Consider the following 21388-nt stretch of genomic DNA (forward strand, 5'->3'; position numbering starts at 1 on the left):
ATTTGATTTTTAGACATTTTAATTTTCCAATTGTTTTTATTAGGGCCCAGATTCAATGAGTTACTGGCACATGCTTCCAGTGACGTGATATAATGCTGTGTTATTGATTGTTATATGTTAATTTATCTCTCACAGTGGCCCTGTGAGATTGGCATAATCATTCCTATTGTAAAATGAGGAAATGAAGGGAGTGCTTATGACTGACTTCAGGTCACACCCAGCGAGCAAGTGGCCAAGCCAAACCCAGTCTCCTGATTCAGTGTCTGTATCTTGTTACTCTCATGTTAAATGTCCCTTAATGTTTGTAGATGTTTGCACTTATTAGAGAGGAGGAAGAGAAAGGGGAGGAGAAGGACAAGGCATGGTCATCTCTTAAGCGACTGGGTCACATTTGCTGGTGGTCATATAATAGTTTGTAGAAAAATCACACACATGGGTACTGTTTATTTTCTCTTACTTCTTTGTCCCCAAGGTTAGTTGCTCATCTGACCCAAGACTGACCCTGGGATCTCTTTCCAAGCCTTTCCCTTTGGTTATCCAGAGTATCTCAGATCCCAAGATTTGGGACCAAATGTGAGGGAGGGGGTGAATGGGAAGATCTCACTTATGCTCTGTCTACCAAGTGTTTCTCATTGGGATTTGGTACATCAGCCTGGCTAACAATAAAATGCACTTTGTTTCCACTGCTGCATTTTCCCTTTTGCTCTGTGGGAAGAGGGGCTGGGATTTGAAATAGGATTCAGATAGTCCCAGGTAGGATCTAATATTGTGTGCCATGTCACCAGGAACCCTCCACCTCAGTGCTTGCATGTGACTTCCAGTGAATTTCTACCCTTAAGCATTTCCTAGCACTGAACTGGGGCTCTGGCTGGGCCCTAGGACAGACTCTGAGTTAAAAGACAATAGGAAGTGAAAATGTCAGCAAAGTTCTAGTCCATATTTTACTTGTTAATCTGTATAATGAAATTGTTCCATATCCACTTTCCTCAGATAATTTAGCTGCTTTTGTTCCTTGTCCTTATCCGTATCCGTATCTGTATCCTTCAGTGCCTGTGTTTAGTTGCCTGTAGCTGCTGTAACAAGTCACCACACACTTTTTGGTGGTTTAAAACAACACAGATTTATTATCTTAGTTCTGAAGGTCAGAAGTCCAAAATGAGTCTCACCAAGTTAAAATCAAAGTGGTAACAAATTAGTATTCCTTCTGGAGACTCTAGGAGAGAATCCCTTTCCTTGCCTTTTCTGGCCTCTAGAGGTTGCCTACATTCCTTGCCTTGTGGCCCCTTCCTCCATCTTCAAAGCCAGAAATGGCCAGTGGAGCTTCTCAGACTGCATCTCTGTACCCTCTCCTTATAATGACCCCTGTGATAGCATTAGGCCCACTCGCATAAACCAGAATGGTCTCCCCTCTTGAGATTCTTAACTGAATCGCATCCTTTTTGCCATGTAAGGTAACATATTCACACGATCTGGGGATTAGGGTGTGGCTGTCTTTAGGGGCTCATTATTCTGCCTACTGCACTCAGTGCACTTTTTAAGAATGTGAACTTTAGCGCAGTGGCTCATCTCAAAAAAAGAACATGCATTTCAGCATTTTCACCTTAGTAGAAGAGAAAACCAAGACCCGAGAGTTTAAGGAAGCGTTGGCTCACCTGAGCAAGTGCCAGATTCAGGTCTTGTGACTGCCTAACCCAGCGTTACATGCCATTCTGGGAGTTATACTATTGAAAATGAAATTGAATTTTCAATAACGTCAAGCACCACAAAGGAGCAGAGATATTTGAATGCCTGAAACTCCTCCTGAATATATTGCATTACAAAAAGAGCAAAGGATTCCGTGATCAGCTTTTTAAATTGCTCCTGAAATGCTGTATTTTTACCTGGTTAATCAGTCCATCTGCAGAAACTGTGATTTGAGGACTCGTAGTTTTTATGATGTGCACTTAATATCAGTGACATGAGTCAATTCACCAAGTCTTCCGTTGACCTTCAGTGTACCTTGCCTAAGAATTTAATGAATTCACATAGAAATTAGTTTCTCTCAGCTTTGATGTCAATTAACTGCCATAGTTATACGTTCATTCTAGATTACATATTTTCATTTGTTGTTCTTTAATTAAAGTCACCGTGGCAAAGGCTGAAGTTTTAATTAATGTAGGGGCATTATCACATTAAGTTTAATTTAAACATAATATAAGAATGTTTTCCTCTCTGAATTAGTTTCCACTAATGAGTACCCCAGAAGGAATCTTTAATTTCATTTTTAAGCCTAAGTTTAACCTTCAGAAGTTTGCCTTTGCTCATCATTACATATTAAGTCTTTATAGGAGAAGCAGCATCAGTTTAGTGCCAAAAAAAAAAAAAAAAAAAAAAAAAGGAGAGGTCCTCACACCCTGCAAGGTTTTTGAAAGATGGTTGAAGTAAAGACATCATTTTATGTGATTTTAAAAAAGCAAAGGAAGTTAAAAATGAACTTTATCCTCTGGGCAAGAAAGAAGCTTTCCCTGAAAAAAGAACACAATATTTACGAGTTTTGGAAAACAAACACTCATCTGAGCTGTCTTCTCTGCAGAATATTCTAGAATTTAAGAATTTGGTGTTCGTGGCCAGTCTTTCTGCTGACAGCGGCCGCCTCCTGCCTCTGTTCCCTCCTCTGTCTCCACCAGGGGTGGGGCCGGGAAGCAGTGAGCAAAGGTACGAGGGCTATGTGGTGGCTGCAGGTTGGCCTCTATGAACGTGATTGTTTGGAAAATCACCCACCACCTCAGCTGATAGAAAAGAACCCCAATAATAGAACAGTGTTCCTTCTTGATTCCACTGACATGGAATTAATTTGGAGATGGAGTGTATCAAAACTGCATCTGGGAGATAATTAAATGTGGGCCACATCCCCATGATGTTTATCTGGTAAAATTTGTCCAGATAACCTTGATATCGGGACAGAATTCCTCTATTTCTTCCCAGGTACCCCAATGAGCAATATAGAAACATGGCAGCCCAAAATACACTGAGTGGCCAGCTCAGCTCTTTCTCTCCCTAAGTGTAAGCAAGTTAGTGGTTCATTCAGCTCACATATATATTGGGGAGGTGAGATACTTTGGGACATCACTGAACCTGCATATTGGAGATAGAGAGGGGACTGAGTGTTTGTGAGGCTTTAGGACTCCACATACAGGATGAGGAGGCTGTACAGGTGTTTGAGTTGGAAAGGTGCTTGGTAGAAGAACCAGGAGTGAGTGGTATCACAGAAGCCCCAGAAGACTAGATCTTGAGTGGAGAATGTGGTCAGCATTGTCATATAATGCACAGAAGTTACAGGGGACAGTAGCAGAGCCTGGGGTTAACAATGTGAGTTAGATTTAGATTCAGCTCTTAGTTTTGCAGTGTGACCTCAGAAGGGTTACTTCACCATCCCAAGCCTCTGTATAAAACAAGCTAAGTGTGCCTGTGTCATTGGGCTATCAGGTAGAAACCACAACTTGATGTAGAGGTGCCTGATGCATGATAACTGCCCAGTTAGTGGAAAACCTACGTTGTTATTGTTATTAGTAGTGTTGTTGGTGGTACTAGTGATAAGATAGAGTGAAGAGTATTCATTGGATTGAGGATATTAGCTGATCTTGACATGTGGAATGCCAGGAGAGGACTGAGCACAGGAAGCAGCATGCTATGGTGTGAGGCAGGGCTTCTCAACCTCAGCACTGAGCACTGCTCACAATCAGGGCCAGGCCAGTGTTTGTTTTGGGGGCTGTCCTGTGTGTTGTAAGGTGTTTAGCAGCGTCCCTGGCCTCTACCCACTGGATGTCCTGGGCACCCCCCAGTTTTGAAACTGGAAGTTCCTCCATACATTGCCTATGTGGGAGGAAAATCACCCATAGTTTAGAACCACTGGCCTAAGTAATGAAGAGAGACAAGGAAGTGATGACTTCATTTTATTTTTCTATTTTAGATTTGTAGTCTTAATTTGAGTAACTATTTTGAATAGGGCAGTTACTCTCCCACAGAATAAAAATTGAAAGATGGAAGAGATGTGAATGCTGGCTTCCTTCACTTGCATCCCAGCCTGTTATCTACCTCAGGCATCACTCACAGCAACTCTTTCTGGTGAGTTCTTGGAAGTGGAGACTCCACAGAGTCCTGGCTATGAAGGAAAGGAGAAGATAGGGCAGCACCCAGGCAATCCCTTGGATAACACTGACCATGCTTGCTGAGGGGACAGATGCACAGAGGGAAGGTGCAGAAGTCCAAGGAGAGCAGGGGGTGGTTGGAGAAGGAGCTAAAGAAAGAAGAGGATTCGCCAAGACTCAGAGTCAGTGAGGCAAGATGTGACGATTGAGGGGAAGCTAGATGCTAGTTGCTGGGACTTGAACAGTGAGTAAGTGGATGATGCCCCTCAAGTCCACACTCTAAAAAGGTGCCACTTCAGAAGGGAGAAAGTACAATGAAGATGTTTAGGAAAGATAATAATACAATGTCAGACTGACAATTTGATGCCAGTAGGGAAATCCGTTAGGGAGTTTTGATGGCTCTGTATGTTTGATGGGGCTAGGAGTCCCCCAGGAGGGCCTTTCTGAACAGGTGATGCTTAAAGAGGATGAGAAGGTCAAATAGAGACCTTGGGGAAGCTTTTGTGAACCAGGATTCACAGCAGGTGTCCCAGTAAGGGAATGAACTTGGTCAATGCAAAAGACAGAAAAGGGAGAGAATGAGGAAGAGAAAGAGGGAGGCAGGACCCGCAAGCCACAGGGAGAAGTCAGGATTGTATTGTAGGTGAGACAGAAGACCACTGGAAGGGTGTATACCTCTGACACCGGGATCTAGTCTGTGTTTTCAAAAGACCATGTTGAGTGCTTGGTGGGAAGCAGACCAGCAGTGGAGAACAGACAGTGGCTCTAGGAGGGCAGTTAGGAGCTGGTTTCTCCCATCTGTGCAGAAGCCTATAGTGGCCCGGCCAGGAGGCGTGGGAGGCACCAGGATGCACAGTCCTGTCTACCTGCAGGGAGGCATCCCAGGCTGGAGCTCAGGATGGGAGTCTGGGCTGGAGGTACAAAAATAGCACGGTCATCATTTTGTAGATAATATGTGTCCTGGGCAGGAGGAAGAGCCTGAAGAATGTCTGGATAGCCCACCTAGGGGACACAGGACAGAGGAGGAGGCTCAGCCATGGGACAGGGAAAGCAGAAACATGTGTGATCATGGAGGCCGGAGGAACAGGGTGTTTAGTGGAGTGGTACTTGCACCCATGCAAGGTTTCAAAACTTGAGGGGCTTTGAAAAAACTTCAGGATGATGGAGGAATCTTAAACGGCTTGTTGTAGAAAGGGGCATTGAGCCTAACAGGGCTGAGGATCGGTACTGTAGAACGAGGGGAAAGGGGCCTTGGAAGGCAGAGGGGAACTCTCACCCACAGCTGGCATCAGGTCAATATAGGGAGGTGTAGAAGGACAGAATGTTATAGTCCAGGAAGGTCGGGAAAGTTCTTACCTGATATTTTCATTATGAAGCAGGAGACAAGAACTGAGGCTGTGATTGAAAGAGGAAGTCGACAATAATATAGGGGACTTCATGAGATGGATGGGATGGAGAATTGCAGCTCCTCTTCTGGATGATTGGACAGAGCTGACTAGGGAATACTTGAGTTGGAAGTGTGGCCATAAGAACACATACGGCTTTGTGCTTTGCCTCAGCATCCCAGGGTCAGAGCAAGGAGGACTGGGGCTTGGATCAGTGCTGGGCTGTGGATTTGCCAAACAGATTTGAGAGAAAGAAGTGGCTGAGGACATGGAGGGCTTTGTCAATGAAAGTTGTTACTTTTTGGGCTCTGGAGTATGCTTTCTGGAGAGAGGGGCAGAGTTTGGGGTGGGTTGAGATAAAATGGGAGAGTATGCAAACCGGAGATCCTCCAGAAATGGAAGAATAATGGTAGTGAAAATAAGAGAGGGCCAGAGGACCAATAGTCATCAGAGTGGAATGCTTGGCTTTAGCCCCACGGGTGGTGCTGAATAATCATATGGATGACTGAGTGAAACTCCATAGATGGTGAAATGGTAGGGAAGGTTCTTGGCCTTATAATTGAAGGACATTACAGTATTTAAGTGAAGAGGGTCAGGTGCCAAACTGTCTGATGGACCGGTCTGACACTGTGGGTAGGAGGGACAGGAGAGGGAAATGGTCCTATTCTACCATAGAGGTGCTGTTGCTGCCCTGCCCAGGCCTGGCCTCCTCATTACTTGGGGCTTAAGAGCATGAGCAGCCTCCACCTGAGAGGACTTAGCGGAGAGTGTGGTCAAAGATGGAGAGGGAAGGAGTGTGCCCTCTGACAAGGTGAATGTTGGGGATTTTGTTGTCCGGGAGATCTGAGATTCCAGGATGGCTGTGGAAGCACTGGCATAAAGGAGAGACCATGCGGGCCACAGAGAAGACATGGCAGAGGAGGATGGGAGGCCAGAGCTTGCAACTAGAGAGCGACCTGCTGGAATAGTACCAGGTAGCTGTGGTGCTGGGATGTTGGTGAGAGGGCTCATTTCCCTGGCCCAGCTCAGGGCGGAGGCCTGGTGGTGACAGCAGTCAGCCTGGCTCAGACCAGTAGACTAGAAGCCTGGCCCCAGAACTACCCTTAGTCTCCCAAGGGTGGAGTTTGCTTCTGAAAGGCAGAATTTGTTCAAAGAGACTTTTGTCCAGGCTACAGTTTAGTTGCTGCTTCTGATATAATTGTAGAAAGATAATTCTTTTGTGTGACCCTCCAGTTTGGGTTTTTTTAAACCTAGAGTTGTACATTCTCTTAATTAAAGCATCTAAATACTTCCTGGAATATGTGCAAAATTTAATCAGTTCAATAAATAATGACATTTCAGGATGTGACCAGCTTTTTAATTTATTCTTTATTGGGAAATTTGCATGGGAATTTATGCCAGTGACTTAGCTTCTGACATGAAGGAGACTGAGAATCTGGCTCCTGATCTTAGTGTTTTGGGACAAAGGAGATTAAGAAAAGCAGACACTCCACTTCTGTTGTTTTTGTGTTCTAAATTATTTGTTATTTACCAGTGAAAAAAATGAGAGAATGATTTAAGCCACTTACCCACTGGCAAAGGGAATTATATTACTCATCTTAGTTCTCTCTGGCATTTAAACTGTTAGGCACATATTAGGATGTTTGCAAAAGCTTATTCAACAAATAAAAAAGTACATTAAGGTTTAAAACCTCTGCCTTGAAAAACACACACTGTGGCTATTGTGTTCTAATACTAAGGTAAGCTTGGCTTGAATGTAAGTGCTGGAGACAAAATAATGCTTACTAGATTTGAGATATTTGGACCAAAGGAGGAACTGTTGCATTTTAATGTATTATGAACACTTTTTTTTAAACCTCTGTCTGTGCTTTCAGGTGGTTTGAAGTGTCCTGTTTGCAGCTTTGTATACGGCACCAAATGGGAGTTCAATAGGCACTTGAAGAACAAACATGGCTTGAAGGTGGTGGAAATTGATGGAGACCCCAAGTGGGAGGTAATTTTTTTTAAGTATGGTATTAATCTTGACATTTCTAAAACAAATGACAAGCCAGGCAAGCCCAAATACTGGGTACAGACAGTCATTCCTCAGAACATTGGATTTTCTGGTTGGGAAACTTCTGAAACATTTTCACATTATGTCTCATGTCTGAGGGGTGTAACTGGGTAAGGTCTGGGCCATGCCCGTGAGTTCTTGTGCTGGGTTGAATTAGACTCTTTTGGGAAAGTTTGTATTGGCCTCCTGGACACTTTTACTTACATGATTCACAAATCCCCAGTTTCAGGTGTTGCATCTGAAAGAATGGAAGGCAGGGATTCTATTGTATTGCCATCCTCACTGAGAGAATTGGAAAAAGCTCCATTTCCTGATTCCAGATCTTGCTCTCCTTCTGTGGAGGGTTCATGCTACTATCTGCCATCTTTATTGTTTTTCCTCAGGAGTTGGAACCAGTCACCTGGCTGAAAACACATCTTTAATACAAGAGCCAATGGCCATCTCTCTTTTCAGATACTAGGTATCACCTCCCCAGACTAATTGCAATTACCTAAAACAGGGTTTCTCATACTCAGTGCTGTCGACATTTTGGTCTGGACCATACTTTGTTGTAGAGGACTGTCCTGTGCCCTACAGGCTGTTTAGCTGCGATTCTGGCCTCTTCTCACTCGTTACTATAGCATCACCCCTCTGCCAACCCCATCCCCTGTTGAGATGTCCAAAAATGTCTCCATTACATTGCCAGTGTTCAGTGTTTCCTGGGGGTAAAAATCACCCTCAGTTTATCTAAGGACTTTACAGAGCATCCAGACGTTAGGAGAAGGCTTTTAAACAGAATCCACAACACTTAAAAAAATAATACTTCATGACAGTGTGGGGATTATTCTGGAATGCAAGGGAAAGGTGGTCTCAGTGGAAGATAACATGTTAACATAGTCCATTATAACATGAAACAGTCACCTTCATAGATGTAGAAAAGGCATCTGACAAAATTCAGTGTTCACTGAGGAAAAAGAATAAATAGAATTTGATGAATGTATCCTTAAGATGAAAAAAAAATTGTGTCACCCAATGAAAAAAATTGTGTCACCCATTTCTTACCAGCATCTTACTTCATTGGGAAACACTGGAGTGTTTGCACTAAAGTCAGAAGCAGGCAAAGGTGCCCGGTGGCTCTGCTGTTCTTTGACAGCATGTGAAGGCATCAATCAGTGTGGCTAGACCAGGCAAAGCAGATGGAGACTAGAACTTAAAGGAAAGAAATAAAAGTATCTTTATATGCATATAATAGCAAGATATTTTCAGAACATCCAAAAGAGTGAATGAAAAGCTAATACAAAAAGAAGCAGCAGATTAAAAGGTCAACATACAACAGTTAGTAGCATAGATATATATACATGTAATTGTGTATACACGTATGTGTATATATAAGAATATGTATATGCTAATGTATGCACACATATATACATATATAAATCAGTTACAGTGGAAACAAAATCCCTATTTGATACAGGAAACAAAACCAAGATAAATCTAGGCATAAATTTTATAAAAAATGTCCAAAATATAAATATGGGAAACTTATAAACACTCCTGAAAGAGACATAAACCTGGGAATACTCAATATCATAAAGATGTTAATTCCCCTGAAGGTAATTTACACAATATTTTATCAGTGTAATATGATCTATTAAATACTACATATAATCTGAATACCATTAGATTTTTTTTCTGGAGCTAATCAAGTTGATTTCTAAAGTTCATTTGGAAGACTAAGTACAATCAGCTAGGAAATCCTTGGGAATAACAACCGTAAGAGGAGAATCCTACCAGATATTAACACATATTAGGAAATCTCTGTAACTAAGACAGTGTGCATGAATAGATGATCTAATGAAACAGAACAGAAAATTTAGAATAGACCCAATGATGTATGGACATTTAGTATATGATAAAGATCGTGTCTCCCGTTGGTAGGAGAAAGGTGAGCTTTTTGATAAATGACATAGGATCACTAAATAGCTATGTGAAAAAAGATAAAATTGAATCTGTTTATTACAACTTATATAAAGTTATATGACATAAATTTCAAAAGGATCAGATATTTAAATGTAAAAACAGTGATATTTTACAAATACTAGAAGAAAACAAAAGTGAATTCATCTATAAACTGAGAATGTGGAGAACCTTTGTAACTATAATTCAAAATCCAGACTCAATAAGGAAAAAGATTTTTTAAAAATTGACTGCATAGAAAAACTTTAAAAGTCCTATGGAAAAGAACTCATAAACAAATAAAAAGATAAATGATAAAAACATTTTCAGTCATATCATAGAAAAAATTAATATTTTTATAAAAGGCCTATAAAAAATAGTGATGAGAAAGCTCAACAACCCATTAGAAAAATGGGCGAGAGATAAGAAAGGTTCAGGGAAAAGGAAATGTAAATGACTTTGAAGATCTGAAAACATGATCAGCCCTCACATAAGGAAATAAATGTTCATTAAAATTAGCCTGGAATGGACTTTCTCACCTTCTAGCTTGACAGAAATCCAAAAGTTTTATATTTCTGCTCGAAAGGCTGTGGGGAAAACTGCTCTCATAAGTTGCTGGTAGGAATGTAAAATGGCCCAGCCCTATGAAGGGACTAGCGATATGTAACAAAATTACATATACATTTCTTTATCCATTAACAAAATAATCCCACTGTTAGGCAACCATTCCAAAGTTTCATTAGGAAAAATGAGAAAAAGTATCTGCATAAGGGTGGTCATTGCAGCACATTGTTAATAGCATGTGCCTGGAAACAGCTCAGTGTTTATTAACTAGAGGTTCAGTGAGTATGTAATGGCACAATTACACTGCAAATGTTATGTGAAAAAAAGCAGTGAAGAAAAGTATGTGCATGTGTGCTTTGTTTATATATTTAAAGTTGAAGGATAAATTTAAAACTTGAAAGAAGAGTATGTATGGCAAATGAGTCTAACCAACCGTGTTACAGATGAATGACATATTTACAGTGAAGGGGTTGGGGAAGAAAGGAGCTGAACTCAGTAACTTTAGAGAACAGTGTTTTTACCAGACACTCTGAGGCTAAAGACAAAAAGAACCGTAGGTAAGTGCTGTGATCTAGTTAGTAAATGTGTTGCTCACAGCGGTATGGGTTCCTGATTCTGAAACCACTTTGTGTGTATAGTGTGAATGAATAAGTAAGTAAATATACTGTAGATAACAGAAGCCAGATTTCTCGCTGTTGGAGGAAGAAGTTCCAAGTAAGCATAGGGGCACAGCCAGAAGGAACCTCATATCGCTGAACTGGAGTCAGAGGTTATCACGTTGGACTCATGTTTAAAAAAAAAATTATATGTGTTATAAATGGTTAGTGTGCTAAATGCATTTCCTAGCTTTTTGTACTAAAAGGGCCTAGAAGCAGTTACACCCTGGTAACAGTGAGCACACCTAATGCCCACATTTTTGTTTCTAATAGCATTCTTTAATTAAAGGAACCTGTGTCCCTTTAAAAAGTGGTTGATTCCAGGGCTGAGGAAGAAAATGTGTGCGATGATCCTGAAGCATTTTGTGGTGCTAGAAAGTAATGACATGTGCAATTAATCAGTCAATTAATAAAATACAGATGAGGGCATATATGTCAGAAGAACATAGGAGACAAACCTGATTGAGCTCCCAATGGCTAAAGCTGGAAGAATGTGAGAATCAAAATAAATGATAATATTGGATCAGATCCAAATCCAGTATTTTATACTTCAAGTTACAGCTCCAAGTATAAAATAAATATGTGTCCATACTGATGTAAATGATCGAATAAATAAATGTGGGAAAAGGAATTGTGCTTTTCCCCCAATAAATAATGATTAAAAAATAATGATTAATAAATGTAGAAGGAATGAAGGAAATAGAAAAATCCTATTACAATACCACAGGAACAGTCAGAGCAGGTGAGATCCATTAAGGAATGCTAAAGTTAGTAGGGAAAAGTTTAAGTAGAAATGGGATATTCACATAAACTCTAAGTATCTCCTTCCAAATATTTGTGAATTACAAAAGGCAAAAATAAGAACTTTACAGTGGAGGCATCACCTTCTCCAAATGATAGAGGTTGGCATCATCAGTAATGAAGCATGCTGACATCACGTGTCACCTGATGCAACGCCTGATACAATGTTATTAGATGAGAAGACACTTCATATCATGGTATTCTTAACTAAAATCTTCAACCTCAGTCTAATTATCAGAAACCATCAGACAAATCCAAATTAATGTGAGGTCTAATACCTCATCTGTACTCCTCAAAAGTGTCAAGGTCATGAAAGATAAGGAAAGTCTGAGGAATGTTCACGGACAGGAGGAGACAGTGGAGGCATGATGGCTAAATGCGCTGCGCCATGCAGGATTGAATCCTGGAACAGAGAAGGACACTGATGAGAAAACTGGAGGAATCTGGATAAAGCCTATTGTTTAATTAGTAATAGTGTCCCAATGTTAATTTCTTGTTTTGATGATTGGGCCATGATCACAAAAGATGCTAAGATTAGGGGAGGTTGGGTAAAGGGTCTGCAGGAACTCTCTGTTGCAGCTCTTTACGACTTGGAAACTCTTGTGTAAGGCTAAAATTATTTCAAAGTAAAGTAGGTACAAAAAATTAGAAATGGGGTCATTTTATTTGGGGAAAGGAGGCACAGAACAAGATGGAAGGGATATCCCTATTCTTGTTCTCTGCCTAACTGCTCAACATACCCTGCTGTGTAGATTCGACTCTGATTATATAAAATATTGTAAAAGTATTTTATATAATAATAAAAACAATTAAAAGCAAGTCTTAAACATTGTGAGTAAAATAAATGATTCTAACTGTATATCAAATTGGTGACATAACTATATAGAGAGGAACAATTTCAAGAGACTTCAAAAGAGTTATTTGATTAGGATGTAACCTAAGGGCGAAGCAAACTGCAAAAGCTGCAGTTTTCATGTATTCTGTTGTTGGGAGGAGGGATGATATTGTGATTCTCGGGCTGTTCCTAGTGTTCAATAATGACAGTGAAGCACAAAATATATTTCATTCTGTAAGTTTATAATGATATTTGGGAAAAACAACTCAGTCACCTTTGTCTAATGTTAGAGAAACAGCTCTTCATTTTGAAGGACATCGGCATAGGCAAGGACTTCATGACTAAAACACCAGAAGCATTGGCAACAAAAGCCGGAATAGACAAATGGGACCTAATTAAACTCCGGAGCTTCTGTACAGCAAAGGAAACAATCATTATAGTGAACTGGCAACCAACAGAATGGGAAAAAGTTTTTGCAATCTACCCATCTGACAAAGCGCTAATATCCAGAATCCAAGAAAGAAAACAAACCCATCCAAAAGTGGGAGAAGGAAATGAATAAACACTCAAAAGAAGACATACATGAGGCCAAAAAACATACGAAAAAATGCTCATCATCACTGATAATTAGAGAAATGTAAATCAAAACCACATTAAGATACCACCTCACTCCAGTCAGAATGACGATCATTAAAAAATCTGGAGACAACAGATGCTGGAGAGGATGTGGAGAAATAGGAACACTCTTAACCCTGCTGGTGGGAGTGTAAACTAGTTCAGCCATTGTGGAAGACAGTGTGGCGCTTCTTCAAGGACCTAGAAATAGAAATTCCATTTGACCCAGCAATCCCATTACTGGGTATATATCCAAAGGATTATAAATCATTCTGTTATAAAGACACAAGCACACATATGTTCATAGAGGCACTGTTTACAATAGCGAAGACCTGGAACCAACCCAAATGCCCATCGATGATAGACTGGACGGGGAAAATGTGGCACATATACACCATGGAATACTATGCAGCTGTAAAAAACAATGAGTTCATGTCCTTTGTAGGGACGTGTATGAATCTGCAAACCATCATTCTCAGCAAACTGACACAAGAACAGAAAATCAAACACCACATGTTCTCACTCATAGGCGGGTGTCAAACAATGAGAACACATGGACACAAGGAGGGGAGCATCACACACTGGAGTCTGTTGTGGGGGCCCAAGGGAGGGACAGCGGGAGAGGGGGTGAGGAGGTCAGGGAGGGGTAACATGGGGAGAAATGCCAGATGTAGGTGATGGGGGATGGAGGCAGCAAACCGCATTGCCAAGTGTATACCTATGCAACAGTCCTGCGTCATCTGCACATGTGCCCCAGAACCTAAAGTACAATTAAAAAAAAACTGGTAAATTAAGACCAAGAATTAAACAATTGTCCTACCTTTATTTTTTAATTTTTTTGACAGCTAGGGTCCAGCTACCCAGCCTGGCAAGCTGTGGAGCCTCCCTTCATAGCCTACTGCAACCTCGAACTCCTGGGCTCAAGCAGTTCTTTTACCTCAGGAGACAGTAGTCCTGTCTACTATCTTTCAAGTAGACGGGACTATAGGCAGGCACCACTATGCCTGGCTAATTTTTTGAAATTTTTAAAAATAGAGACAAGATTTTTTTTTGTTTCCTAGGCTGGTCTTAAACTCCTGGCCTTAAATGATCTTCCCACCCTGGCTTCCCAAAATATTGGGAATACAAGCGTGAACCACCACACCGAGCCAGCCCTATAATACCTTTAAAATAAATAAATAAATAAACCAACCCTATGTAAACACGACCAAACATTTGATGAGGGGAAGGTTTTTCTTTCAAACTATTTCAACTAACACATGAAAAATGAGAATATTACCATGTTGCAACCTTCTAATTCTGTCATGGATCATCAGTTACTGCTGATACTACATTAAAGAGACCACCATCCAACCCGTGTCTCCTGAAAGAACTGCCCAGTGTAACTCATGAAGCACGCTTAGCAAAAAGGAAACCTGAATTTAATTAAGCTTTATTATTTATATCCAGTGACCAGTTTACGGAAAACACTGTGGACGGAGGAATGCTGGTCAGTTCCATGGGGAGGCAATCAGTGAAAGTTAGCTTGCTGACAGCTGTGTAAGGCAAACACCCTGCTGTCTTCAGCAAACAAACTACAAGGGGAAAAATGCCAGAAATGGAGGAAGAGCTTATGGGTTTTAAGTCTTATGAGACATATTAATCAGTTCTAATGTGTGCGCGTTGTTTAGATTTGATTTGAACAAACCTAAAATATGAGATAATTGGGGAAATTCAAGCATTGTCTAGACCATTGATGATATTAAGGATTTATTGTGAAGTTTTTAAGTGTGACAGGAGCACTGTAGTTCTCTTTTGGGCGAGGTTTATGTTTTAGAGATACACTGTGAAATATTTATAGGGGAAATAATGACTTCAAGATTTGCTTCAGAATAATCCGAGGGCAGGGCACAGAGTGCGTGGGAACATAGGCCAAGAAAGACTGGCCATGATTGATCATTGCTGAAATTGGTTAATGGATACGTGGAAGTTTATTAGATCAGTCGCTTTGCTTTTTTGTGTTTAAATTTTTTTTTTAAAGTAAGAAGTTTGGAGCCCTTTGAACCCTCTGTCACCTATAAACTGCTTGCCCTGAAGCCATTGTTTAACCGTCATGGCTCAGTGTTCTCATCTGTACGGAAGGCTAATAATCCTCGAGTGCTCAGAAGCACTGAGAGAAACCACGTGTAAAATGCTGAGGTCTGAACCAGTCCCCTGGAGGCCCTGAGAAAAGGGCAGCTGCTATGATTATTGTGGATGTTGATGATGGTCACTTTTCCATCTTCATCTATGCTAAAGCAATCATCTACTGTTTCAAGTATTAATACATACTGGAAGAATTTACTCTTCATTAACAAAATAGACATTCGAATGTCAATTACCAATGTAAAACTCAGTCCATCTTGTCAGTCAGTACTTTTATAAATGCATTCAATAATGCCCCTCTCCCCTGAAGGCCTTGCTTCCAGCAGATTCTAGCACCTCATGCAGAGCTGTAACCCAACAGAAATAGTTGACATAAGGCCAGGTAGTTGACTCCATACATGAGACGGTGAGCAGCCAGGAAGCTGTGTGTCACCTGGCTCCCAGGAATGCCTTGCAAAGAGCACCACCCTTCCTGACAGCAATTACTACATGCTTTCCCCAGAATGAGGAGAGACCTTTCAGGCTACATCCTGTCCTCTCACAAGCTAAGGCATTGCCTGAATCTACTGTTGGCCAATCTGTTACCTCATGGTACTGGGAACAAAATGTTCTTTTTTTGTTCATTTATGCATTCATTTAATATTTTTGGGGTGTCTACTATATGTTGGGATGGAAACACCTAAGTGGACTTGGCCAGTTGGCTGTGAAGGAATATTACATACTATTCCGAACCTCTATGTAATTTACTGATCTGTGCTTATCGAGCATAACTTGACTCCTGTAAATTCTGTCAGAAGTCCTTCGTTTTGTTTTTCTTCATTGGTGACATTCGTGCATCTGGCGTTAAAGTTTTGCTTGCACTCTCCATCCTGTTCAGAAAGAGATACTTATTAACATGTAGTTCTGTAAAGTTTCTGTTTCACCTCTTCTCTCCTTGAAGCATGAGGTACCTGTGAATGCCACTTTAACTCCTCCTCCTCTCACAAATCCTGATTTTGTGCAAATATATTTCTTGTAGTCTGTTTTATTTCTTACCTTCATGGAAGAATAAGAATGGCACACATAACTAAGATTTGCTGAACTCTTACCCTGCCAGGACCTGTGTTTTCCATATGCTGTGTCATCACTGGTCCTTTTGCTTCCACCATCAGCTGCCCTGTGGCTGTGCCCCTTCCTCTGTGTAAATCACCCGCCCTACCCTGTCCACCATCAGCTGCCCCGTGGCTGCATCCTTTCCTCTGTGTAATCATCCATCTTACCCCGTCCACCATCAGCTGCCCCGTGGCTGCATCCTTTCCCCTCTGTAATTACCCACCTTACCCCATCCACCATCAGCTGCTCCTCTTCCTCTGTGTAATCACCTGCCCTACCCCGTCCACCATGGCTACCCTGTGGCTGTGTCCCTTCCTCTGTGTAATCACCTCCCCTAAACCTTCCACCATCAGCTGCCCGGTGGCTGTGCCCCTTCCTCCATTGGCCACATGGCACCAGTCCCCAGGGTAAGGTGCAGATTAGAGGTAGTATTGGTCACCTGGGGAGGAAATGGAGAAGCCATTAGAAGAGTGTATGCAAGAATATCTGAGCTAATTGTGAACAACATACATGCTCTGTTTCTCACCACACAAATGTCCAGCAGGGGCTTTTTACCAAAGCTGGTTCTTAAAGGTCTTGGTCCTCACAAAGATAAGTTTTCTCTCTGGAAAGTATAATTATGGGAGCAACTGGTTTATCAGGGTTGCCAGGTAAACAAGATGTCGCAATGTATTGCTTTCTTGTGTGCATTTGTTCTGTCTTAATACATTATCGTGGAACTTCTTGGCAACAGTCAATCTTTTAGGAGATGACTTAGGTGTTATGTTTTTATTTAGACAGCAACAGAAGCTCCTGAGGAGCCCTCCACCCAGTATCTCCACATCACAGAGGCGGAAGAAGACATTCAGGGGACACAGGCAGCTGTGGCCGCACTCCAGGACCTGAGATACACCTCTGAGAGTGGTGAGGGTACCTGGTCTTCCTTTGTCATCTCACAGCTGTCTTTCCTAGACGAGCTAAATGAATGCATTTGTGATGAATGGTGTCCATCAGGTGACCTGCTTCTGAATCCCTGGCCCAGCATTCAGTCTGTAGAAGCAGTCCCATTACCAGGCACCAGAGATCTCTGCCTCCAGAAATGCTCTAGAGCAGAGCCACAGCAGAGGGGAGGCCTTAGAACAGGGCCACAAGATTTCCCCACATCTTAGCACATTTAATTCTCAGAACAGCCTTGTGAGGGGAGTAGATCTGACTTTTCTCACTTCATAGAGGCGGAAGGTTGCTGTTCACTGTTAATGTTGACTAATGGTTAATGGTTGTTAGTGATTGGCTGAGGGTCACCCACTTTAGGGTGTTGGAGGGAGCTCGTCCTGGAATTTAGGTCTCCTAACTTGTCATGGCATTGTCCCATTCCATGCTTTCTTAGGGACATCTATTCCAGGGCCTACAGGGACCAGGCAGGCAGTGGCAGGAGGTGGTGTGGGTTCAATGGGTAGTAGAGAGTGGCAGAGACTGTGGCATGCAGGGAATCACTTTGCAGACCTGCAAGGCCAGAATCACTCCTTCCCAAGAGGCCCATCAGGATTTTTACATCAAATGTCATGATTGTCAAATGTTAGATTGAGGCAGGTGAATCGTGAGGTCAGAAGTTCAAAACCAGCCTGACCAATATGGTGAAACCCCGTCTCTACTAAAAATACAAAAATTAGCCAGGTATGGTAGTATGCACCTGTAATCCCAGCTACTCAGAAGGCTGAGGCAGAATTGCTTGAACCTGGGAGGTGGAGGTTACAGTAAGCTGAGATTGTGCCATTGCACTCCAGTCTGGGCAATGGAACAAGACTCTGTCTCAAAAAAAAAAAGAAAAAAAGAAAAAGAAAAAGAATAAAAGAAGAGAAAAAGAAGCTACCATACCAGCCTAAGCATTATGCTTAGAAAACAGTTTTTCTTGATGCTCTTTTTAAAATACGAACAGAACCCAAGTTAATGTCTCATACTGCAGCCCTGTACATATTTGGAGGGCAGAGGTCAGGCAGGTTGGGTTAAAGGGGAAGCATTAAGTCAAATGAAATGGTGATAGGAAATAGGAGTTAGGAAGACACCACTTTTGCCCAGCTCTGAAATCCCCAAACTCCAGATTGTAAGGAAGCTGCACAGAAAACTCCTGTGGGCCAGTCAGTTTAGGGAAGATTAATTGGCAGGGCTGTGTTCACTGCCTGTGGGGCTGCAGAGAATGCAGGAGGTGGCGCCTCCACTTCTGCAGATGGGAGAGTTGAGGCCCAGGCTGTTAAATGTGGCTTTCAACACTGAGGTCTTGTCACAACTTGAGTTTTCTTCTGTGATGTCCAATGACATCAATGATCACTCAGGACCTACAAGATACAGCCTGTCTGTCTGCATCCCCTATGAGCACACACACACACACACACACACACACTCTCTCTCTCTCTCTCTCTCTCTCTCTCTCTCTCTCACTCTCACACTCACACTCACACTCTCACTTCTCCTCAGGCCCTCCATGGTGTCACTTCCTAGCTGTTAACTGTGCAGCTGAAAAGGCCAGGCACAGCTTCTTTGGCTCCTGCCTGGCTTTGTCTGTGTCTCTGGCCATCCCACTCCTGGGCTATACTGCCCTTGGCCAGATCTACAGCTCTCAGAAAGAACGCACACTCCATTGCTCCCTGGGGTGTAGCCTGCTTTCTTCGCTCTCACAGCCTTTTTCTGCCAAATTCATCCTCGTCTGCAGTACTCAGACTGCAGGTCACCTCCTGAGAATCCCGCTCACTTTCCTGCACTGTTGCCTAATTGCACTCCTGACATGGGACCTGCCAGGTACTGTCATGATTTGCTTACAGTCTGACTCAGGAGCCTGTGAGCCCTGGGAGGAGTTGGGGGGTGAGGGGTAAGGGTTAGGGCTTTGTCTGTATACCCATCAGGAGCAATAGTTCCCAGGGCTTGATAAATGGTCACTGAGGGAGTCCATGGAAGTGAAATTAGAACCTTGCACATTCAGAATGATTGGTTGCAAAGTACGTTTGCACCATTTCCCCTAAGGTGCATGTGTTTGGGGGGTGCTGGGGGATGCATTGTGAATATAGCCGGCCACTGCCTCAGCCACCGGCATGTCCTACCTTCTGCATGAGACACATTGAGTCCCCTTTCTCTAATCTGTTATTGATTGACTTACATTGGAACATGGCCCACAAAAAGCTGCCCCCGAGGATGAAAATGTTGGCAGAGACTGCATAATATTATGCTAAGGTGGAGATCAAGCAGTTACTTCTCTTTTAGTAAATTAATGATCAGGGTCATGGTGTGCTCAGGACGGCTGCAGATGGCCTGGCAGATGGTGGGAGCAGGCGGGGATACTAAATAGCTGCCCTGATGATGCAGAGTCCAGTCTTTAGAGATGATTAAAATAGAACCTCCAGCTTCAATTGGTTTGGAGTTCTAAAGCCCACTGGTTGAATAATTGAGACATCCTTGGATGTTGCGCCTATAACTTGTGGAATTTCTTGGCACACACTTTCACTGAGTCTGCCTGGCTGGCACTCCTCAGGAGTTCCACTTTGAGGGCAACCTTGTGTCCCCACATTAGAACTCGGAACATGTAGGTTTGAGTTCTGGCTTTGTGGTGTATCTGACCCAGTGGCCCACATGAGGAATCTATAAAATGAAAATAACATCTCAATGTCCCATCCTCACAAGGTTGCTTGGAGCTTTGAGATGTTCTTATGGAAAATATTTTGTAAACTCTAACGCACCAGACAGATTATTTCTGTTTTCTATCCTCAGTGGAGATTTTACTATCTGTTAAAATGCAAAGTGTCTGATAATTAGGTCATCGTTTTTATCTGCTTATGCCTATCTCTCTTATCTGCTACCTCCTGCTTCATTTTACAGAAGATTTTAGCTGGCCTACACAAATACTTTAAAAGCAGAAAACAAGATTACAGAGAGCCAGTGCATCCTCTGGAGAAGGCGTCACCCAGGAGAACAGAGGAGCTGGTTTTGCATTCCATGTCCTGCAGCACCAGTGGCCTTAATGATGTCCTCTTGGCTTCTTCCTCTTAAGGCGACCGACTGGACCCCACGGCCGTGAACATCCTGCAGCAGATCATTGAGCTGGGCGCTGAGACCCACGACGCCACTGCCCTTGCCTCAGTGGTTGCCATGGCACCAGGGACAGTGACTGTGGTTAAACAGGTAGGGACCCTCCTTTCGTAGGTATTCGTCCCTGTTTTATAGTCAATTTCCCTCCTCCTCCATGTGTTTCTAAGTCTTTAACCTACCTGAGGTTGAACTTGGAATGAAATGGGTTAGTCTCATGCCTTTTCTTATTCTACCTCTGATCTCATGGGAGTGCTTCAGTAGCTCTGTCTCTATACTGGGGCAGTATCAGGAGGTGTTTGGGGGAGACGTATAGTATAGTTAACAAGAAAAAATTCTGGAACGTCTTCATTCATTTTCTTTCAAAGAATCCCAGAGTGAAATGAGCATGCTGTGGACCACTGAGACATATCTCTGGTGAAAACAACCCTCAGTGCCTAAGGCCCATCAGTAAATTGAGCTAGTAGGATGCATGGGGGTAGCCAGAGAAGCCAGGAGGATTTCCTAGTGGACTGACTTTCCTAAATAGTAAACCCCTGATCCAGTCAACACAGGATACTGCTCTGGTTGGAAGAGATGATCAATTTTGGGGTAAAGGTTGCTTCACTTAATTAATCCTTTATCTGCTTGGCTCATTTCCTTTTCTATCCTCAGTGGAGACTTTACCATCTGTTAAAATGCAAAGGGTCTGATAATTAGGTCATCGTTTTTATCTGCTTATGCCTATCTCTCTATCTGCTACCTCCCGCTTCATTTTACAAAAGATTTTAGCTGGCTTACACATACTTTAAAAGCAGAAAACAAAAACAGTAAATGCATCAAAACCAGGGAAATATATAATCTGAAATCAAAGTTGAAGTTCACGGAGAAAGTAGAAATGCAAACCATAGGGTTTCTCACAGTTAGCCCCTTGTATTGATTCATTTGGTACTTACTGAGCACCTGCTATTGTCAGGCAGGGTTCTAGTTGCTGGGGTCTAGGAGAGAACCAGTGTCTGCCATCATGGTGATTACTTTCCAGGGGGGAAAAGATAAAGCTCGAATAAACTAGTATGACGTAAAGGATGTCAGATGGTAAACAAGTGCCAGGAGAAAAGTTAAGCAAGGGAAGCAGGAGAGGAGTGGGGTCCAGGAGTGTAGGTTGGGTGATT

At 42.3% G+C, this 21388-nt stretch overlaps 1 protein-coding gene across 8 annotated transcripts in view; it reads left to right on the forward strand.

Moving 5' to 3' along the window:
- The window catches only part of ZFAT (zinc finger and AT-hook domain containing), a 220046-nt gene that overhangs the window by 170175 nt on the left and 28483 nt on the right, over positions 1-21388 (forward strand). For 7 of the 8 annotated variants that reach the window (XR_013528095.1, XR_013528094.1, XM_035277375.3 and 4 more), the window contains 3 exons: positions 7387-7505; positions 16964-17090; positions 20203-20333. Coding sequence is in view for 6 of the 8 variants with exons in the window: in XM_035277375.3 (XP_035133266.1) it covers positions 7387-7505; positions 16964-17090; positions 20203-20333 (377 nt within the window). In the remaining 2 variants the exon portion in view is untranslated. The remainder of the gene's footprint in view (positions 1-7386; positions 7506-16963; positions 17091-20202; positions 20334-21388) is intronic. The other variant, XM_078353139.1, reaches the window with a different exon arrangement.

Source organism: Callithrix jacchus, chromosome 16 (genome assembly GCF_049354715.1).
Source record: "Callithrix jacchus isolate 240 chromosome 16, calJac240_pri, whole genome shotgun sequence".
Lineage (NCBI taxonomy): Eukaryota > Metazoa > Chordata > Mammalia > Primates > Cebidae > Callithrix > Callithrix jacchus.